The 20,673-nt window shown below is 40.0% G+C and overlaps 11 protein-coding genes across 14 annotated transcripts in view; 7 read left to right on the plus strand and 4 right to left on the minus strand.

The window, feature by feature from the left end:
* The window catches only part of LOC109132644 (dnaJ homolog subfamily B member 14-like), a 2,531-nt gene extending 1,617 nt beyond the window's left edge, over window positions 1–914 (plus strand). The window contains exon 2 of the mRNA XM_019244431.1: window positions 588–914. Coding sequence (XP_019099976.1) covers window positions 588–612 — 25 coding nt within the window. The 3' untranslated portion in view covers window positions 613–914. The remainder of the gene's footprint in view (window positions 1–587) is intronic.
* LOC104779491 lies at window positions 1–1,315 on the plus strand (the record flags this gene model as incomplete). The annotated part of the gene is given in 2 exon segments (XM_019244430.1): window positions 1–914; window positions 1,177–1,315. Coding segments are annotated over 2 exon segments (1,006 nt in total), but the record flags the coding sequence as incomplete, so codon positions are not given.
* On the minus strand, window positions 1,223–4,470 carry LOC104779490 (dolichyl-diphosphooligosaccharide--protein glycosyltransferase subunit 1B). Of its 2 annotated transcripts, none has more exons than XM_010503850.2 (9): window positions 4,310–4,470; window positions 4,098–4,210; window positions 3,709–3,753; window positions 2,786–3,417; window positions 2,385–2,532; window positions 2,014–2,193; window positions 1,864–1,932; window positions 1,692–1,781; window positions 1,223–1,553 (listed from the first exon to the last, which is right to left on the minus strand). In XM_010503850.2, the coding sequence occupies exons 2-9, from the start codon at window positions 4,200–4,202 to the stop codon at window positions 1,428–1,430; spliced, it is 1,395 nt and encodes a 464-aa protein (XP_010502152.1). In that variant the 5' UTR covers window positions 4,203–4,210; window positions 4,310–4,470; the 3' UTR covers window positions 1,223–1,427. The 2 variants fall into 2 exon arrangements, with proteins under 2 accessions (XP_010502152.1, XP_019099974.1); XM_019244429.1 differs by having other exon boundaries at window positions 4,098–4,215; window positions 4,310–4,465.
* LOC104779497 (cleavage and polyadenylation specificity factor subunit 3-II) lies at window positions 4,694–10,741 on the plus strand. Of its 3 annotated transcripts, XM_010503862.1 has the most exons (14): window positions 4,694–4,843; window positions 4,940–5,117; window positions 5,225–5,297; window positions 5,398–5,515; window positions 5,654–5,727; window positions 5,839–5,975; window positions 6,060–6,123; window positions 6,298–6,363; window positions 6,483–6,552; window positions 6,682–6,786; window positions 6,965–7,106; window positions 7,220–7,316; window positions 7,439–7,937; window positions 10,425–10,741. In XM_010503862.1, the coding sequence occupies exons 1-14, from the start codon at window positions 4,819–4,821 to the stop codon at window positions 10,649–10,651; spliced, it is 1,875 nt and encodes a 624-aa protein (XP_010502164.1). In that variant the 5' UTR covers window positions 4,694–4,818; the 3' UTR covers window positions 10,652–10,741. The 3 variants fall into 3 exon arrangements, with proteins under 3 accessions (XP_010502164.1, XP_010502163.1, XP_010502165.1); XM_010503861.1 differs by lacking the exon at window positions 10,425–10,741 and having other exon boundaries at window positions 7,439–8,254; XM_010503863.1 differs by lacking the exons at window positions 4,694–4,843; window positions 10,425–10,741 and having other exon boundaries at window positions 4,988–5,074; window positions 7,439–8,254.
* LOC104779496 (E3 ubiquitin protein ligase RIE1) lies at window positions 8,257–10,029 on the plus strand. The gene is made up of 5 exons (XM_010503859.2): window positions 8,257–8,869; window positions 8,980–9,099; window positions 9,193–9,325; window positions 9,410–9,568; window positions 9,665–10,029. The coding sequence occupies exons 1-5, from the start codon at window positions 8,337–8,339 to the stop codon at window positions 9,827–9,829; spliced, it is 1,110 nt and encodes a 369-aa protein (XP_010502161.1). The 5' UTR covers window positions 8,257–8,336; the 3' UTR covers window positions 9,830–10,029.
* On the plus strand, window positions 10,744–12,493 carry LOC104779495 (E3 ubiquitin protein ligase RIE1). The gene is made up of 5 exons (XM_010503858.2): window positions 10,744–11,356; window positions 11,467–11,586; window positions 11,680–11,812; window positions 11,897–12,055; window positions 12,152–12,493. The coding sequence occupies exons 1-5, from the start codon at window positions 10,824–10,826 to the stop codon at window positions 12,314–12,316; spliced, it is 1,110 nt and encodes a 369-aa protein (XP_010502160.1). The 5' UTR covers window positions 10,744–10,823; the 3' UTR covers window positions 12,317–12,493.
* Window positions 12,473–13,102, minus strand: LOC109125253 (pentatricopeptide repeat-containing protein At2g01740-like). The gene is made up of 2 exons (XM_019244022.1): window positions 12,611–13,102; window positions 12,473–12,532 (listed from the first exon to the last, which is right to left on the minus strand). Exons 1-2 carry the CDS (start codon window positions 13,100–13,102, stop codon window positions 12,473–12,475), a joined length of 552 nt encoding a protein of 183 aa, XP_019099567.1.
* On the plus strand, window positions 13,229–14,977 carry LOC104779494 (E3 ubiquitin protein ligase RIE1). Its single transcript, XM_010503857.2, has 5 exons — window positions 13,229–13,840; window positions 13,951–14,070; window positions 14,164–14,296; window positions 14,381–14,539; window positions 14,636–14,977. Exons 1-5 carry the CDS (start codon window positions 13,308–13,310, stop codon window positions 14,798–14,800), a joined length of 1,110 nt encoding a protein of 369 aa, XP_010502159.1. The 5' UTR covers window positions 13,229–13,307; the 3' UTR covers window positions 14,801–14,977.
* On the minus strand, window positions 14,859–16,201 carry LOC104779493 (pentatricopeptide repeat-containing protein At2g01740-like). The gene has a single exon (XM_019244023.1). The coding sequence runs from the start codon at window positions 16,199–16,201 to the stop codon at window positions 15,041–15,043; it is 1,161 nt and encodes a 386-aa protein (XP_019099568.1). The 3' UTR covers window positions 14,859–15,040.
* LOC104779492 (E3 ubiquitin protein ligase RIE1) lies at window positions 16,692–18,441 on the plus strand. The gene is made up of 5 exons (XM_010503854.2): window positions 16,692–17,304; window positions 17,415–17,534; window positions 17,628–17,760; window positions 17,845–18,003; window positions 18,100–18,441. The coding sequence occupies exons 1-5, from the start codon at window positions 16,772–16,774 to the stop codon at window positions 18,262–18,264; spliced, it is 1,110 nt and encodes a 369-aa protein (XP_010502156.1). The 5' UTR covers window positions 16,692–16,771; the 3' UTR covers window positions 18,265–18,441.
* LOC109132645 (pentatricopeptide repeat-containing protein At2g01740-like) lies at window positions 18,323–20,307 on the minus strand. The gene has a single exon (XM_019244432.1). The coding sequence runs from the start codon at window positions 20,182–20,184 to the stop codon at window positions 18,505–18,507; it is 1,680 nt and encodes a 559-aa protein (XP_019099977.1). The 5' UTR covers window positions 20,185–20,307; the 3' UTR covers window positions 18,323–18,504.

Below are 20,673 nucleotides of genomic sequence, written 5' to 3' on the forward strand. Positions count from 1 at the left end.
TCTGAACGGTTCAAAAGAGTTTGCAATCTTAGCTCAAGAGACAGAGCCTCTCTTAGAAGGCACCGATCAAATACTCGCCGTCGTCGACGTCTTGCTCTCATCCGCGTCACAGAATCTCGTCAAAAACCAACCGAACTGGTACGAGATCCTCCAGATCGAAGATCCAGAACAATCTTCAACAGACAACGATCTAATCAAGAAACAATACCGCCGTCTCGCTCTTCTCCTCCACCCTGACAAAAACCGTTTCCCATTCGCCGATCAAGCTTTCAAATTCGTGCTCGATGCATGGGAAGTCCTGTCAACACCTTCAAAGAAATCTCAATTCGATCGAGATTTGAATCTCATCTTCACCAAAGTAGATCTCAATAATCAGGGGAGGAAGAAGAAAACAACAGTCAATGAGAAGATGGCTACGTTTTGGACGGCGTGTCCGTACTGTTACAGTCTCCATGAGTATCCTAGGGTTTATCAAGAGTACTGTATCAGATGCCAAAACTGCCAAAGAGCGTTTCACGCCGCGAGTATCCCTCAGCTGCCTCCGTTGATTCCTGGGAAAGATGAGTATTATTGTTGTTGGGGTTTTTTTCCCATGGGATTTATTGGTGGTAAAGGAGGTGAAGCCGCCGCCATTGCTAACGGAGTTGAGGCAGCCAAATTCCCTAATTGGATGCCTCCGGTTTTCTCATCCGGCGGCGTTTCAGCTCCGACAGATCATCCTAATGTTAATGGTGGCGGATACGGGACGCCAGCACCGGTTGCTCATCCGTCGTCTTCTCAGGTTAACTTTGGTGGATGGTCAGGTGGTGCGGGGAAGAGAGATAATGAGGCGATGAGGAGTAACAACAATGTTGGAGTTAATTCAGATGGAACGCCGAAGAAGAGAGGACGAGGAAGGCCCAAGAAGAATCCGGGTCAGTGATCTCTCTTAAAAGGCATGTTTTTCTTTTTTTTCCCAAGGCAAGGAAGATTAGGATCAGTGTTTGTTGTTTTAGCGTAATCTTTGCTAGTTAATGTAACTTTTATTTTGCATTTGTTTTTATTTTTGCCATTTTTTCTCAGTATTTTGTTGTTGTTACTCCTCATTTTGTATCATAATTTAGCTTTGAAACATTTTCGTTTTTGGGTAAATTTTGCGAATTCATTATTTTCCCTTCATCTACTTTCTTATTTCAGAAAACAAATTATTATTGTGCAAATTTGGCAAATTCACTCTTTTCCATTCTCGGCAAATTCACTCTTTTCCATTCTCGTCAACTTCACAATAGTAACTCCGACACTTCATTACAGACATAAGGTGTCAAAGATACAACTATGAAAGGCAAGAACTACAAAATTCAGTCTCTTCTTATAATAAGTAAAGGTAAACGGGTCTAGTTCCTTTTACGAGTCTATAAGTGAAAGCCAAAGACATTTTTGTAAGAACTCTACTTCCTGGCGATATTGAGATCAATGTGTACATAGGCAAGAGAAGCCACAAAGACGAAGAAGAAAGCCGATACAAGCATGAATGGTTCCGCAAGCATGTATATCGGTTTGAACGTATAGTACACCTGCGAAAAACAGTCCCATATATGTCAAGCAGTTTTATAGCATCAAAAAGAATGAATTTGGCTCATCATGATGATCCATATGTAATTCTAAATCTGTTTAAAAAACCTATTTGTAAGTTTGAAGGTCTTAATGGTTACCTGGAAAGGTACGTTGTGTGTGGGAACTACATTATCCTTTTGCAACACAACCACGGTTCTTCCCACAATGTCAAGGTAGGAGTATTTGACCTGAGACAAGACCATTATAGATACATTGTTGTGTAATAATAACTATGGTTTGAAAATGCAATCTGCGTGGCTGGTTAGGTACCTGTAAGTCTTGATTGACTGTAAAGGGCAAAATAGCATAAGGGTCCTTTGATCCTTCAGGAAGCACGACCTGAAAAGAAATTTCCCTCCGTTAAGTGAAATTTGCTTACAACAGAAAGAAATAACAATTAGTAGAAAATGCTAAACCCACTTTGATAGTCAACTTGTTAACAATAGTTTCGACGAGTGGGCACCCAAACGTAAAGTTCAAATAACGTCGGCCATCAGATGCTTCAAAGAGATAATCTTCCAATGGAACTCGATAGCCGATAATAAAAGTTGCTCTCCACCCTCCAAATAATGGGTAGCGGGGTTCAAACTCAAGTTCTGACTGCAAACACCAAATTTGTTTTATAAGAATTCAGAGACTTAAAAGTGACTATCATCAGATCACTCTTTAATTAGGTATACGCCTCTAAGCAACATACTGTTGTAAATTATAGCCTTGGAAGAGTTTCTTAGGGAACAAATAGCAGTGTCTAAATGGCCACAGATCACGAAAAGAAGGCAATCCAACCATACCTTTCTAAACCCTGTACGCAAATGTGAAGTGGAGATGTTTCCTATGTCATCCCTGTAGTAGACAGAGTTCACTCTGGGAGGTAGTACTGCAAGGAGCGCATTGAAAGAGGATGCACCACTGACGGACCGTTTCGATTGATAATCAACCCTGCCAAAATTGAGATATAAGAAAAACATTTCAGCGAAGCAGTTTATGTATGAGGACAACATTTCCATTGAGCTCTTTCACCACAACGGCAAATAACTAAGTAACAAGACAGTTTACGAGAAAACGTGTCTACAGTAATTCAAAATGGCACCTTAAGCTTAAACACAAATAGAGTTTCTGCAACATCTAATCCATAAAGATTAATTTTCAGAGGTCACCGGAAACATAAAAAGTCATTCAGCCCATTACATACCTTGAGAAAACACCTTTATGCCGCGCTCCCCCATGAGTCAACCTATAATGTTCTGTTATCTGAAGGCTACCCCAGTGTGAAATCTCAATTTCACGCACAAGCTCCTCAACAACGGCAAACGGACTGTTATTCTCAAAGTGAATGATGACAGGTGCGTAAGAGTATGAAGCACGATTCTCATATGGTCCATATTTTATCTCTTTGCCAGCCCGGTTAGCAGGTTCAATGCTAGTGAACGACTCAACTCTAGTACTAGGTGTCTTAACAAAAGTTGTCTGTTGTTTAACATGATATGGTGACAATATCACTGCACTATCATGGTAGTAAACCAACTGAGATTCTGACTGGGTTATCTCCACTGGGAAAGGTTCCAACGAATTAGTCAAAATGTATAGCACCTCAAGTGAAACAGTTTCACCCGGACCTAAGGGGCTAACAAACGTAACACGATAGTATCCAGTGTCATTTGGTGCATCAGGTTGTTCAGCTGGTTTTACATCTAAAGGCAAATAGGTTTTCTTTTTCTTCTTGCCAGTTATTGCCAGGGCTTGGACCATAGCCAAATTCTTGATCTGAGTAGGTGAGAAAGCAAGAAGCATTTCTGCAGCAGGACTTATCCCAATATTTTCAACCTAACAAGGACACCAGACAAGAAAACGTCACCTTCTAACAGAAAATCGCAAGGATGATGAAGGAGAAAAGGGAAAATAACAGGTGAACTGTAACAGCGAATCAAAGCCAATTAAGTTCCAACCTTTACTAAAAAATTTAACTACACTCAACTAACAGTGAATGAAAGAAAAAATAAAGAAGCTGAAATAGCATATAACATATCAAGAAAGGCTTCAATTCCTCGTTCTAAGTTCCGAACCTTCTTGTGTATTTTCAATAGGAATAACAACTGTAAATTTGATTAGAAATACCTTGAGAGTCAAGAAGTCCTTCACGATATGTGAGCTTAAATCAATCTGTAGACAAAAACCAAACACAAAGGAGGAGCATTTCAGAATCAAAACTTAAGTTTCAACAGCTTCTATCATTAAACTTTCAGATTACTGAAACTAAACGAATAACTGATAAAAAATCACACCTAAAGAGTCACATGATTTAGTTAATGTACATGCCATATGAACTATGAAGCCTATCGATGATCAACCGTGAAGTGACCAAATCACACAGTATTTCTATAAACCAAGAATAGATCGGAGAGACAGTAAGCCCAAAGGCACCTTCATTAACTTGAATTACCATAAGAAACAGATCCTTTGGAAATTTATGAATTTGCTACAGATGATAGATCGGAGAATCTTACCCTTCGCTCGGCATTTACGATCTGGAGATCCTGAGCGGAGGAAAATGCGGGAATAGATAAGAATACAGCTACGACGACCGCGAAGATCCCGATACGAGCAGCCATTGTCGTCACTGCACTAAGAAACAAAACTCAATCAACGAAAGAGCTCAGAGGAGATGGCGAATTGATAGGGTTTGCAAGATCAGAAGAAGAGAGAGAGAGTTACTGACCGATTGATGACAGATACAGAGAGATCGGGATTTGTAAAGGCAGATACCGACGGCGGAAGAAACGTCGTCCGGCGAAGTGAGAATGGTCCGGTCAACTACAAAGTCTCACTTCTCTCTCACTTCTCTCGTGATTTAGGGATTAGTCTCTTTACGAACTTTTCTTCCTCAGAACCCAAACGATACGCGACGTCGTCGTTTTAAAAAATTTAAATATTAATGGGCCGTTAAAGTAATCACTATTACTGTTATTGGGCTTTCCACTACAATATATCATCAACGGCTAGATTTCAGACACGTGGATGATTTCGAACGGTTCTGATGTTACTGAACACTTTGCCGCCATTCAAATTCGTTTGTCGACCTAACGCTGTTACTTCTCTCGCCGCTACAAAATTTTCTCCTGTCGCTTGATTTCGTGTTCTGATTCGAACAAATTCGATAATTTTTGTCGATTGAAGAGTTTAAATACCAAAATCTAATTTCGGAATTTGTGATCAGTGACATCTTCCATGGCAATCGACTGTTTTGTACTCGGTAATATTTTAAATTGTCTTCTTCAGTTTTTGCTTCTTCTACATATTTCACGAAATCGGAATAAGAGTAGTATTGTCATCGTTGTGGTGTTGTTAGGTGCTGGACAAGAGATTGGAAAGAGCTGCGTAGTGGTGACGATTAACGGTAAAAGGATAATGTTTGATTGTGGGATGCATATGGGCTGCGATGATCACAATCGATACCCAGATTTTTCTCTCCTCTCTAAATCCGGTGATTTTGATAACGTCATCTCTTGTATCATCGTCACTCATTTGTACTGATTCTTTAAACCTTGACTGTGTCCCCTCAAGTAGTTTTCTTAGTTTTTGTGGGATCGATCGTATGGGTTTTAATTGTGTGTGTGTTTTTGAGTGTTAATAGTCATATGGATCATGTTGGAGCGCTTCCTTACTTCACGGAGGTTTGTGGGTACAATGGGCCAATTTATATGTCGGTGAGTAATATCGTCCTCAAGGTGTTCGATGAAATGCTTGAGTGACTTGTTTTTTTATTATAAGGTAAAGGAATTTACATTGACTTGTCTCTCTTTGTAGTATCCCACAAAGGCTTTGTCTCCATTAATGCTTGAGGACTACCGAAGAGTAATGGTGGATAGAAGAGGCGAGGAGGAGCTATTCACTACTACCCATATAACAAACTGCATGAAGAAAGGTACTTGAAATATTGGATTTAATTCATTTTGAGGTCTTTGTTTACGAACTTGTTTCATGTGGTTGATGAATGTGTGACGTGCTTCATAAATTCAGATGCAGTGTCTATAACTTGGCTTTCTTTTTGTTTCTTATGCAGTAATCGCAATAGATTTGAAGCAAACAATTCAGGTTGATGAAGATCTTCAAATCCGTGCCTATTATGCAGGGCATGTAAGAAATTCGTTTTGGTTTTAGAAAGCTTCTTTGGACTTCCTTCTAGGTTTGTTATGTTTAGAGTTTCTGCATTTCTTAAAGCTTTTTTTTTTTTGTAATGATCATAAGGTCCTTGGAGCAGTCATGGTTTATGCAAAAGTGGGAGATGCAGCAATTGTGTACACTGGAGATTACAATATGACAACAGATAGACATCTAGGAGCAGCTAAAATTGACAGACTCCAGTTGGATCTTCTCATATCAGAGTACGGGAAACAAATACAAACTTGTTCAGCAAACTTTCAAAGAACTAGTATATGTATTCCTGATGTATGTTTGACGCGTTTTAGGTCCACATATGCAACTACCATTCGCGGCTCAAAATATCCCCGGGAAAGAGAGTTTCTTCAAGCTGTATGTTTCCTGTAGCTATAAACATATGGTTTTTAAATTTATTCTTAAATGGTTTTTGATTATAATTCCGGCATCAGTTTTGGCTTGTTCCTGATCAATATGCTAAACTAGCCCTTTAGGAAAGGCTTAAGCTTTTGTTTGGTAATTGTCTGATATCTCAGAGAACTCTTTCAGGTTCATAAATGTGTTGCTGGCGGAGGGAAGGCACTGATTCCTTCATTTGCTCTTGGAAGGGCTCAGGTCTGTCTTTTTACAGAATAGGTTCCCTGTGATAGCTTTGAAAAAAAGTCAGTTACTTAGACTTGTGGCACATTGTGGCTTCTCTTATGTCCCACTGACAATTGCGTTCTCTTGTTCAGGAACTCTGCATGCTGCTTGATGATTACTGGGAGCGTATGAATATAAAGGTTCCAATTTACTTCTCATCAGGTCTGTTAAATCACCACTAATCCTCATTTGAAATCAATTCTGCAGATTAGTCAGCTCAACAAAGTCGTGATTTTATTTCTCTATCTTCTGAAGATTGTTGTCCCTGAAGATCAATTTGTACTTTTCCAGGTTTGACCATCCAAGCAAATATGTATTACAAAATGCTCATCAGCTGGACAAGCCAGAACGTTAAAGAAAAGCACAATACGCATAACCCATTTGATTTTAAGAATGGTATGCGGACTAACATTTGCAAATAACTTTAGAACGTTGGAGATGAATTTTATATCAAATGGACCCAAAAGTTTGCAGTGCCTGAGATATAAGGATAAAAACTTTGTAAACTAGTGGTTCTATACTTGATCAATACATCCTTTCCGTCCTTTTTAACTTCTACCTTAACATTCTGCAGTTAAAGATTTTGATCGGTCTCTTATACATGCTCCTGGGCCATGTGTTCTCTTTGCCACACCTGGTATGCTTTGTGCTGGCTTCTCACTTGAAGTGTTCAAGCACTGGGCTCCGTCTCCCTTGAATCTTGTTGCCTTGCCCGGGTACTACAGCTACAGCTACTGTGTTTCCCTTATTAACAATTCATTTTTTTTCCTTAGCTTCTAATACACAATTGTATCTCCTTTCATCCCCTTTGTGGATCCGTTTGGTATAGATACTCTGTGGCTGGGACCGTTGGGCACAAACTGATGGCTGGTAAACCCACGACCGTTGACCTCTACAATGGCACCAAGGTCGATGTCCGTTGCAAGGTTTGTATATACTCTTTGTTCTGGTTCTCACAAAAATTATGTAAACTTTACAAGAAAATAGCAATGCATCAAAATTCACACGTTCAACATTAACTTAATAGTCTTGATTCTGTTGTTATCAGATACATCAAGTGGCATTCAGTCCTCACACAGATGCAAAAGGAATAATGGATCTCACAAAGTTTCTTTCCCCAAAGAACGTTGTACTCGTGCACGGCGAAAAACCCAGCATGATGATTCTTAAGGATAAGATAACCTCAGAGCTTGACATCCCCTGTTTTGTTCCTGCCAATGGTGAAACAGTTTCAGTAGCTTCAACCACTTTTGTAAAAGCAAACGCTTCTGATATGTTCCTTAAAAGCTGCTCCAACCCGAATCTCAAATTCTCAAACTCGACTCAGCTCCGTGTTACAGACCAGAGAACTTCAGACGGGGTTTTAGTAATAGAGAAGAGCAAAAAGGCTAAGATTGTTTACCAAGATGAAGTCTCTGAGTTGTTACATGAGAAAAACCATGTGGTCTCTTTAGCTTATTGTTGTCCAGTGAAAGCTAAGGGAGAATCAGATAATGATGTTGATCTGATCAAACAATTGTCTGCAAAGATCTTGAAGACAGTGTCTGGTGCTCAGATCCATGAATCTGAAGACTGTTTGCAGGTAGGATCTTTCAAGGGGTCTTTGTGTCTGAAAGAGAAGTGTATGCATCGACCAGAGATAAGCAGTTGTAGTGAAGCTGTGTTCTTGTGTTGCAACTGGTCTGTTGCAGATTTAGAGCTTGGCTGGGAAATCATCAATGTAATGAAACTAAATCTAGATAACACCTGTAAGGTCAAAGGTGATTTATTGTAATAATGATGTTAATGTTAAATATTAATTAATCTTGTTTTAATTAGATTCAACAGTAATTGTTTTTAATTTTAAAACAATCTTTTTAAAACTGTCCGCCATGGCTTAATAAGCGTTTTCTAGAGAGAGAGAAGAAACTCAATTCTCTTCGTTGGTTCCGTATCAGAAGATACTGATGTCATCGTCTTCTTCAGACTCCACGGCGGCGCGTGATCAACATGCTCCACTACTCCGCCCGCGTCGAGAAGGCTCTTCTCCTTCATCAGCCAGAGCCAGACCTACAGCTCTCGCCGTTCTCTTGGGACGGATCACCGGCCACCGTGCACCGTCGATGCTGGTGAGAGAGACGGCGGCGCGTGCTCTGGAGGAGAGACGAATCGATTGGGGTTACTCGAAACCTGTAGTAGCTGCTGATATACTCTGGAACGCTGCTCTGGTGCTTGCGTCGGCGGTTATGCTTGTCGGTACCGTCGAAGAAAGACCTAACGAGCCGATCAGGGTTTGGATCTGTGGGTATGGGTTACAGTGTTTGATCCATGTGGTTTTGGTTTGGTCTGAGTATTGGAGGAGAAACACGACGCGTAGAGCTAGGGATTTGGAGTCTGGAGATAGTGCCGCCGCCGATCATGAAGAACACAGTGAGTATGATCATGAAGAAGAAGAAGAAGAAGAAGAAGAAGAAGACAGTGACAATTCAACAACTTACAGGTTTGATTGACTAATCTCAATTTCATGAATTTATGAAGATGAAATTGATGTTTTTTTTGTCGTTTATGTGATTGAATTTGCCATTGGGATGATGGATTTGTTGTAATCAGTTTTGCTAAAAGATGTGAGTCTATAAACACTGTGGTATCATTCGTATGGTGGATCATTGGATTCTACTGGGTTGTTGAAGGTGGTGATAAGCTTTTAGGAGAAGCTCCTAATCTTTACTGGTATCAGATTCTATCATAGTATTAGTATTTGCTGCTCATTCAAAAACAAGAGTTATTGTTTCTGTGTGTTCCAAATCTTCCTGGTTTTTGCAGGTTGTCGGTGACTTTTCTGGCGATTGACGTCTTCTTCGCCATTTTCTGTATTGTGTTGGCTTGCCTTGTTGGAATAGCTCTCTGCTGCTGTCTTCCCTGCATCATCGCTCTTCTCTACGCCGTTGCAGGAACGGTATGAACATGAACATGGATAGCCTCTCATCAATCTTTGTTGACTTTAAAGACTTACAAACGCCTTTTCTTGTGGGTTATACAGGAAGGAGTATCAGAGGCTGAGCTCGGTGTTCTTCCCCTTTACAAATTTAAGGCTTTCCATACCAACGAGAAGAACATTGCCGGACCTGGCAAAATGGTTCCTATACGGACCAAAGGACTATGCTTAGCAACTGAAAGAACACTGCTTGCTGAGGATGCGGTAAAGCCAAATTTATTATGACAACAACTTTGTTACGTATAAACTCTGCTTTTTATTTAGTTTCATAGGTTTCTTCTACTTGGTTTTTCTTGATAGGACTGTTGCATATGTCTGAGCTCATACGAAGATGGTGCAGAGCTTCATGCTCTTCCTTGCAACCACCATTTTCATTCGACCTGTATTGTGAAATGGCTTAAAATGAGAGCAACATGCCCTCTCTGCAAATACAACATTCTTAAAGGAACAACTGACGAATCTTGAAGACAAAACCCAACTAAGAAGAGGGATTAATATTCTGCACATATGGATACAGATTCCATAGCTTCAATTAAAAGACTTCTGTATATATTTATATAACTATCAAAGTCATGTATCTTTTGTTAAAATTATCCATTTTTAAATGTAAAAGATGACAATTTACAAATGCCCTTTACTATATTTGCCCATATTTGAGAACACAACAGCTGCTGATGATGCCTATAGCTCAAATCATAAGTAAGTTCAAGAACAGCTCACTTCATTGTCACATTGTTTGCTGCAATCTGCATCACTTACTGCTGTTGCAAGCCCTCTTTTATGCATATCGAGAAGCAAATCCGAAACAGCGGTCATGTTTCCCTCCTTTTCATAAGCTCTAATCAGTAGATCAAAAACAGCCAAATCAGGGCATATTCCAATTCTCAACATTTCATCGAAAACTTGTCTAGCCTCGACCATCAATCCCTTGCTAGCTAACCCATAAATCAATGTTGTGTAGGTTAACAAATCAAGCTCGAGACCCTCTTGAACCATTTTGGTTTTTAACTTAAAANTCTGATCAAACAATTGTCTGCAAAGATCTTGAAGACAGTGTCTGGTGCTCAGATCCATGAATCTGAAGACTGTTTGCAGGTAGGATCTTTCAAGGGGTCTTTGTGTCTGAAAGAGAAGTGTATGCATCGACCAGAGATAAGCAGTTGTAGTGAAGCTGTGTTCTTGTGTTGCAACTGGTCTGTTGCAGATTTAGAGCTTGGCTGGGAAATCATCAATGTAATGAAACTAAATCTAGATAACACCTGTAAGGTCAAAGGTGATTTATTGTAATAATGATGTTAATGTTAAATATTAATTAATCTTGTTTTAATTAGATTCAACAGTAATTGTTTTTAATTTTAAAACAATCTTTTTAAAACTGTCCGCCATGGCTTAATAAGCGTTTTCTAGAGAGAGAGAAGAAACTCAATTCTCTTCGTTGGTTCCGTATCAGAAGATACTGATGTCATCGTCTTCTTCAGACTCCACGGCGGCGCGTGATCAACATGCTCCACTACTCCGCCCGCGTCGAGAAGGCTCTTCTCCTTCATCAGCCAGAGCCAGACCTACAGCTCTCGCCGTTCTCTTGGGACGGATCACCGGCCACCGTGCACCGTCGATGCTGGTGAGAGAGACGGCGGCGCGTGCTCTGGAGGAGAGACGAATCGATTGGGGTTACTCGAAACCTGTAGTAGCTGCTGATATACTCTGGAACGCTGCTCTGGTGCTTGCGTCGGCGGTTATGCTTGTCGGTACCGTCGAAGAAAGACCTAACGAGCCGATCAGGGTTTGGATCTGTGGGTATGGGTTACAGTGTTTGATCCATGTGGTTTTGGTTTGGTCTGAGTATTGGAGGAGAAACACGACGCGTAGAGCTAGGGATTTGGAGTCTGGAGATAGTGCCGCCGCCGATCATGAAGAACACAGTGAGTATGATCATGAAGAAGAAGAAGAAGAAGAAGAAGAAGAAGACAGTGACAATTCAACAACTTACAGGTTTGATTGACTAATCTCAATTTCATGAATTTATGAAGATGAAATTGATGTTTTTTTTGTCGTTTATGTGATTGAATTTGCCATTGGGATGATGGATTTGTTGTAATCAGTTTTGCTAAAAGATGTGAGTCTATAAACACTGTGGTATCATTCGTATGGTGGATCATTGGATTCTACTGGGTTGTTGAAGGTGGTGATAAGCTTTTAGGAGAAGCTCCTAATCTTTACTGGTATCAGATTCTATCATAGTATTAGTATTTGCTGCTCATTCAAAAACAAGAGTTATTGTTTCTGTGTGTTCCAAATCTTCCTGGTTTTTGCAGGTTGTCGGTGACTTTTCTGGCGATTGACGTCTTCTTCGCCATTTTCTGTATTGTGTTGGCTTGCCTTGTTGGAATAGCTCTCTGCTGCTGTCTTCCCTGCATCATCGCTCTTCTCTACGCCGTTGCAGGAACGGTATGAACATGAACATGGATAGCCTCTCATCAATCTTTGTTGACTTTAAAGACTTACAAACGCCTTTTCTTGTGGGTTATACAGGAAGGAGTATCAGAGGCTGAGCTCGGTGTTCTTCCCCTTTACAAATTTAAGGCTTTCCATACCAACGAGAAGAACATTGCCGGACCTGGCAAAATGGTTCCTATACGGACCAAAGGACTATGCTTAGCAACTGAAAGAACACTGCTTGCTGAGGATGCGGTAAAGCCAAATTTATTATGACAACAACTTTGTTACGTATAAACTCTGCTTTTTATTTAGTTTCATAGGTTTCTTCTACTTGGTTTTTCTTGATAGGACTGTTGCATATGTCTGAGCTCATACGAAGATGGTGCAGAGCTTCATGCTCTTCCTTGCAACCACCATTTTCATTCGACCTGTATTGTGAAATGGCTTAAAATGAGAGCAACATGCCCTCTCTGCAAATACAACATTCTTAAAGGAACAACTGACGAATCTTGAAGACAAAACCCAACTAAGAAGAGGGATTAATATTCTGCACATATGGATACAGATTCCATAGCTTCAATTAAAAGACTTCTGTATATATTTATATAACTATCAAAGTCATGTATCTTTTGTTAAAATTATCCATTTTTAAATGTAAAAGATGACAATTTACAAATGCCCTTTACTATATTTGCCCATATTTGAGAACACAACAGCTGCTGATGATGCCTATAGCTCAAATCATAAGTAAGTTCAAGAACAGCTCACTTCATTGTCACATTGTTTGCTGCAATCTGCATCACTTACTGCTGTTGCAAGCCCTCTTTTATGCATATCGAGAAGCAAATCCGAAACAGCGGTCATGTTTCCCTCCTTTTCATAAGCTCTAATCAGTAGATCAAAAACAGCCAAATCAGGGCATATTCCAATTCTCAACATTTCATCGAAAACTTGTCTAGCCTCGACCATCAATCCCTTGCTAGCTAACCCATAAATCAATGTTGTGTAGGTTAACAAATCAAGCTCGAGACCCTCTTGAACCATTTTGGTTTTTAACTTAAAAGCATCCACCAAATTCCCTTGCTTACACAAACCAGCTATCCAAGAAGTGTACATGAACTTATCCGGAACAAGTCCAGCCTCTGAAATTTTGCTAAACAATCTCTCAACTTCTATAAAGTCTCCTTCTTTGCACAAAGCATCAATAAGCACGGTGTACATAACATCATTAGCTTTCTCAATACAGAAATAAGCTACAGCTTCATGTAGTTGTCCATTCTTTGCAATCCCATCAATCATAGTCGAAAGAGCTACAACATCTGGCTCAAAGCCTCTCTCAACTAATNTTAAATATTAATTAATCTTGTTTTAATTAGATTCAACAGTAATTGTTTTTAATTTTAAAACAATCTTTTTAAAACTGTCCGCCATGGCTTAATAAGCGTTTTCTAGAGAGAGAGAAGAAACTCAATTCTCTTCGTTGGTTCCGTATCAGAAGATACTGATGTCATCGTCTTCTTCAGACTCCACGGCGGCGCGTGATCAACATGCTCCACTACTCCGCCCGCGTCGAGAAGGCTCTTCTCCTTCATCAGCCAGAGCCAGACCTACAGCTCTCGCCGTTCTCTTGGGACGGATCACCGGCCACCGTGCACCGTCGATGCTGGTGAGAGAGACGGCGGCGCGTGCTCTGGAGGAGAGACGAATCGATTGGGGTTACTCGAAACCTGTAGTAGCTGCTGATATACTCTGGAACGCTGCTCTGGTGCTTGCGTCGGCGGTTATGCTTGTCGGTACCGTCGAAGAAAGACCTAACGAGCCGATCAGGGTTTGGATCTGTGGGTATGGGTTACAGTGTTTGATCCATGTGGTTTTGGTTTGGTCTGAGTATTGGAGGAGAAACACGACGCGTAGAGCTAGGGATTTGGAGTCTGGAGATAGTGCCGCCGCCGATCATGAAGAACACAGTGAGTATGATCATGAAGAAGAAGAAGAAGAAGAAGAAGAAGAAGACAGTGACAATTCAACAACTTACAGGTTTGATTGACTAATCTCAATTTCATGAATTTATGAAGATGAAATTGATGTTTTTTTTGTCGTTTATGTGATTGAATTTGCCATTGGGATGATGGATTTGTTGTAATCAGTTTTGCTAAAAGATGTGAGTCTATAAACACTGTGGTATCATTCGTATGGTGGATCATTGGATTCTACTGGGTTGTTGAAGGTGGTGATAAGCTTTTAGGAGAAGCTCCTAATCTTTACTGGTATCAGATTCTATCATAGTATTAGTATTTGCTGCTCATTCAAAAACAAGAGTTATTGTTTCTGTGTGTTCCAAATCTTCCTGGTTTTTGCAGGTTGTCGGTGACTTTTCTGGCGATTGACGTCTTCTTCGCCATTTTCTGTATTGTGTTGGCTTGCCTTGTTGGAATAGCTCTCTGCTGCTGTCTTCCCTGCATCATCGCTCTTCTCTACGCCGTTGCAGGAACGGTATGAACATGAACATGGATAGCCTCTCATCAATCTTTGTTGACTTTAAAGACTTACAAACGCCTTTTCTTGTGGGTTATACAGGAAGGAGTATCAGAGGCTGAGCTCGGTGTTCTTCCCCTTTACAAATTTAAGGCTTTCCATACCAACGAGAAGAACATTGCCGGACCTGGCAAAATGGTTCCTATACGGACCAAAGGACTATGCTTAGCAACTGAAAGAACACTGCTTGCTGAGGATGCGGTAAAGCCAAATTTATTATGACAACAACTTTGTTACGTATAAACTCTGCTTTTTATTTAGTTTCATAGGTTTCTTCTACTTGGTTTTTCTTGATAGGACTGTTGCATATGTCTGAGCTCATACGAAGATGGTGCAGAGCTTCATGCTCTTCCTTGCAACCACCATTTTCATTCGACCTGTATTGTGAAATGGCTTAAAATGAGAGCAACATGCCCTCTCTGCAAATACAACATTCTTAAAGGAACAACTGACGAATCTTGAAGACAAAACCCAACTAAGAAGAGGGATTAATATTCTGCACATATGGATACAGATTCCATAGCTTCAATTAAAAGACTTCTGTATATATTTATATAACTATCAAAGTCATGTATCTTTTGTTAAAATTATCCATTTTTAAATGTAAAAGATGACAATTTACAAATGCCCTTTACTATATTTGCCCATATTTGAGAACACAACAGCTGCTGATGATGCCTATAGCTCAAATCATAAGTAAGTTCAAGAACAGCTCACTTCATTGTCACATTGTTTGCTGCAATCTGCATCACTTACTGCTGTTGCAAGCCCTCTTTTATGCATATCGAGAAGCAAATCCGAAACAGCGGTCATGTTTCCCTCCTTTTCATAAGCTCTAATCAGTAGATCAAAAACAGCCAAATCAGGGCATATTCCAATTCTCAACATTTCATCGAAAACTTGTCTAGCCTCGACCATCAATCCCTTGCTAGCTAACCCATAAATCAATGTTGTGTAGGTTAACAAATCAAGCTCGAGACCCTCTTGAACCATTTTGGTTTTTAACTTAAAAGCATCCACCAAATTCCCTTGCTTACACAAACCAGCTATCCAAGAAGTGTACATGAACTTATCCGGAACAAGTCCAGCCTCTGAAATTTTGCTAAACAATCTCTCAACTTCTATAAAGTCTCCTTCTTTGCACAAAGCATCAATAAGCACGGTGTACATAACATCATTAGCTTTCTCAATACAGAAATAAGCTACAGCTTCATGTAGTTGTCCATTCTTTGCAATCCCATCAATCATAGTCGAAAGAGCTACAACATCTGGCTCAAAGCCTCTCTCAACTAATTTGTGGTACATGTTAACTGCAGCCTTCATGCGCCCGGATTTAAAATATGCATTCATCATTGTAGTAAAAATCATCATATCAGGAACAAAACCACCTTTCTCCATACCTTCTACAATCTCTGTTGCCTCCTTTAGTTTACCATTACTGCAAAGGCCTGATATGATTACGCCATAAGCTGCTAAATCAAGTCTCATCCCTTGATTGAGCATTTTGGCCAGAAACTTCATGGCATTATCCGAATCTCCTTTCTGGAAATACCCATCGATAACCGTAGTGTATACAAGAGAGTTTGGCTCAACTCTATCCTCGAGCATCTGCGAATACATCTCCTCAGCTCTCTGCATTTTCCCTTTCTTGCAGAAACCATCTATCAAAGCAGTATAAGTAACAACATTCAGAGACATCCGAACGCGTCTCATATCTTCGTATAACGAAACCGCAACCTCCAAGTCACCAGCTTTACAGTACCCATCAATCAAACAAGTGAAAGTAACCACATTTGGAGAAAAAGCATCTCTCTTCATACAGTTAAAACTCTTCAGCGCCAACTTNACTAATCTCAATTTCATGAATTTATGAAGATGAAATTGATGTTTTTTTTTGTCGTTATGTGATTGAATTTGCCATTGGGATGATGGATTTGTTGTTAATCAGTTTTGCTAAAAGATGTGAGTCTATAAACACTGTGGTATCATTCGTATGGTGGATCATTGGATTCTACTGGGTTGTTGGAGGTGGTGATAAGCTTTTAGGAGAAGCTCCTAATCTTTACTGGTATATCAGATTCTCTCCTAATCTCTAAGCTCATTCAATTTACAAGAATTATTGTTTCAGTGTGATCCAAATCTTTCCGGGCNTCTTGTGTTGCAACTGGTCTGTTGCAGATTTAGAGCTTGGCTGGGAAATCATCAATGTAATGAAACTAAATCTAGATAACACCTGTAAGGTCAAAGGTGATTTATTGTAATAATGATGTTAATGTTAAATATTAATTAATCTTGTTTTAATTAGATTCAACAGTAATTGTTTTTAATTTTAAAACAATCTTTTTAAAACTGTCCGCCATGGCTTAATAAGCGTTTTCTAGAGAGAGAGAAGAAACTCAATTCTCTTCGTTGGTTCCGTATCAGAAGATACTGATGTCATCGTCTTCTTCAGACTCCACGGCGGCGCGTGATCAACATGCTCCACTACTCCGCCCGCGTCGAGAAGGCTCTTCTCCTTCATCAGCCAGAGCCAGACCTACAGCTCTCGCCGTTCTCTTGGGACGGATCACCGGCCACCGTGCACCGTCGATGCTGGTGAGAGAGACGGCGGCGCGTGCTCTGGAGGAGAGACGAATCGATTGGGGTTACTCGAAACCTGTAGTAGCTGCTGATATACTCTGGAACGCTGCTCTGGTGCTTGCGTCGGCGGTTATGCTTGTCGGTACCGTCGAAGAAAGACCTAACGAGCCGATCAGGGTTTGGATCTGTGGGTATGGGTTACAGTGTTTGATCCATGTGGTTTTGGTTTGGTCTGAGTATTGGAGGAGAAACACGACGCGTAGAGCTAGGGATTTGGAGTCTGGAGATAGTGCCGCCGCCGATCATGAAGAACACAGTGAGTATGATCATGAAGAAGAAGAAGAAGAAGAAGAAGAAGAAGACAGTGACAATTCAACAACTTACAGGTTTGATTGACTAATCTCAATTTCATGAATTTATGAAGATGAAATTGATGTTTTTTTTGTCGTTTATGTGATTGAATTTGCCATTGGGATGATGGATTTGTTGTAATCAGTTTTGCTAAAAGATGTGAGTCTATAAACACTGTGGTATCATTCGTATGGTGGATCATTGGATTCTACTGGGTTGTTGAAGGTGGTGATAAGCTTTTAGGAGAAGCTCCTAATCTTTACTGGTATCAGATTCTATCATAGTATTAGTATTTGCTGCTCATTCAAAAACAAGAGTTATTGTTTCTGTGTGTTCCAAATCTTCCTGGTTTTTGCAGGTTGTCGGTGACTTTTCTGGCGATTGACGTCTTCTTCGCCATTTTCTGTATTGTGTTGGCTTGCCTTGTTGGAATAGCTCTCTGCTGCTGTCTTCCCTGCATCATCGCTCTTCTCTACGCCGTTGCAGGAACGGTATGAACATGAACATGGATAGCCTCTCATCAATCTTTGTTGACTTTAAAGACTTACAAACGCCTTTTCTTGTGGGTTATACAGGAAGGAGTATCAGAGGCTGAGCTCGGTGTTCTTCCCCTTTACAAATTTAAGGCTTTCCATACCAACGAGAAGAACATTGCCGGACCTGGCAAAATGGTTCCTATACGGACCAAAGGACTATGCTTAGCAACTGAAAGAACACTGCTTGCTGAGGATGCGGTAAAGCCAAATTTATTATGACAACAACTTTGTTACGTATAAACTCTGCTTTTTATTTAGTTTCATAGGTTTCTTCTACTTGGTTTTTCTTGATAGGACTGTTGCATATGTCTGAGCTCATACGAAGATGGTGCAGAGCTTCATGCTCTTCCTTGCAACCACCATTTTCATTCGACCTGTATTGTGAAATGGCTTAAAATGAGAGCAACATGCCCTCTCTGCAAATACAACATTCTTAAAGGAACAACTGACGAATCTTGAAGACAAAACCCAACTAAGAAGAGGGATTAATATTCTGCACATATGGATACAGATTCCATAGCTTCAATTAAAAGACTTCTGTATATATTTATATAACTATCAAAGTCATGTATCTTTTGTTAAAATTATCCATTTTTAAATGTAAAAGATGACAATTTACAAATGCCCTTTACTATATTTGCCCATATTTGAGAACACAACAGCTGCTGATGATGCCTATAGCTCAAATCATAAGTAAGTTCAAGAACAGCTCACTTCATTGTCACATTGTTTGCTGCAATCTGCATCACTTACTGCTGTTGCAAGCCCTCTTTTATGCATATCGAGAAGCAAATCCGAAACAGCGGTCATGTTTCCCTCCTTTTCATAAGCTCTAATCAGTAGATCAAAAACAGCCAAATCAGGGCATATTCCAATTCTCAACATTTCATCGAAAACTTGTCTAGCCTCGACCATCAATCCCTTGCTAGCTAACCCATAAATCAATGTTGTGTAGGTTAACAAATCAAGCTCGAGACCCTCTTGAACCATTTTGGTTTTTAACTTAAAAGCATCCACCAAATTCCCTTGCTTACACAAACCAGCTATCCAAGAAGTGTACATGAACTTATCCGGAACAAGTCCAGCCTCTGAAATTTTGCTAAACAATCTCTCAACTTCTATAAAGTCTCCTTCTTTGCACAAAGCATCAATAAGCACGGTGTACATAACATCATTAGCTTTCTCAATACAGAAATAAGCTACAGCTTCATGTAGTTGTCCATTCTTTGCAATCCCATCAATCATAGTCGAAAGAGCTACAACATCTGGCTCAAAGCCTCTCTCAACTAATTTGTGGTACATGTTAACTGCAGCCTTCATGCGCCCGGATTTAAAATATGCATTCATCATTGTAGTAAAAATCATCATATCAGGAACAAAACCACCTTTCTCCATACCTTCTACAATCTCTGTTGCCTCCTTTAGTTTACCATTACTGCAAAGGCCTGATATGATTACGCCATAAGCTGCTAAATCAAGTCTCATCCCTTGATTGAGCATTTTGGCCAGAAACTTCATGGCATTATCCGAATCTCCTTTCTGGAAATACCCATCGATAACCGTAGTGTATACAAGAGAGTTTGGCTCAACTCTATCCTCGAGCATCTGCGAATACATCTCCTCAGCTCTCTGCATTTTCCCTTTCTTGCAGAAACCATCTATCAAAGCAGTATAAGTAACAACATTCAGAGACATCCGAACGCGTCTCATATCTTCGTATAACGAAACCGCAACCTCCAAGTCACCAGCTTTACAGTACCCATCAATCAAACAAGTGAAAGTAACCACATTTGGAGAAAAAGCATCTCTCTTCATACAGTTAAAACTCTTCAGCGCCAACTTTAACTCCCCGGATTTGCAGAAGGTGTCAATCCAAGTACTATAAGTAACAACATTGGGAGAACAACACTTGAACATAACACCCATATACACAAAAACCTCATCTAACATCTTCATCTTGCTAAACCCATTAAACAGAGAATTAAAACTAACTACGTCAGGCTTGCAGATAAACCCATGAGAGGCTCTTAACCTCTCTAATACCAAACAAGCACTTCTGATATCGCCATTTCTACAATACCCATCAATGAGGGAGTTATAAGATATAACATCTGGTACACAGCCGTATCGAGGCATCGAGTGTACTATATCTTGGGCGAATTGAACCTGCCCTAATCTACAAACAAAGGATACGACTGAATTGAATGAAGAACGATGAGGAGTGTAGCCTCTGGAGACCAAGTAAGCTAAAATTTTGAGAGAGAGAACGCCGCAATTGGAACTGATAAGCTGATGAATATGCTTGTTGCAGGTGATTGGGTCTGGAAAATTTGAGGATTTTCTCAGCCGAGAGAGAAATTGAAGAGCTTCTCTGACCATTCATGGACATGGGATTCTTCAGACGACTCACTCGTAAGGTAACAACAGCTTTCAAAAGATTGATAACATCAAAAACTAAAATCCCAACGGAGAAGGCTTAAACCCTAACTAAAGAAGCAACCATGGTTGGTAGGGTTCTAAACGACACTGTGAAGGTCAGAAACACTCTTTCTGAGCAAGAGACTTCTCCACAGAGCATGTCTCAGCCCAATAGAAGAAAGAAGATAATCGAATGGGCTTGTGAATACAGTAAAAGCACATTATGAAGCCCACACTACAACGGTAACAGATGTGACCATTTTCCTCCACATCATTGTTAAAAAAAATGAAATGTACAGCAACCAAAAGATAATCAATCACACTGCTTCAGTAGTAAGTATTTTTGCTAAACAAATGTTCAACTAAAAATAGAAATCTTATGATTGACCTGCAAAACCTGTAAAAATAAATTTGTTAGGTAACATACGTTGATTGGTTACTACTTACAAG

Source organism: Camelina sativa, chromosome 4 (assembly GCF_000633955.1).
Source record: "Camelina sativa cultivar DH55 chromosome 4, Cs, whole genome shotgun sequence".
NCBI classification, from domain to species: domain Eukaryota; kingdom Viridiplantae; phylum Streptophyta; class Magnoliopsida; order Brassicales; family Brassicaceae; genus Camelina; species Camelina sativa.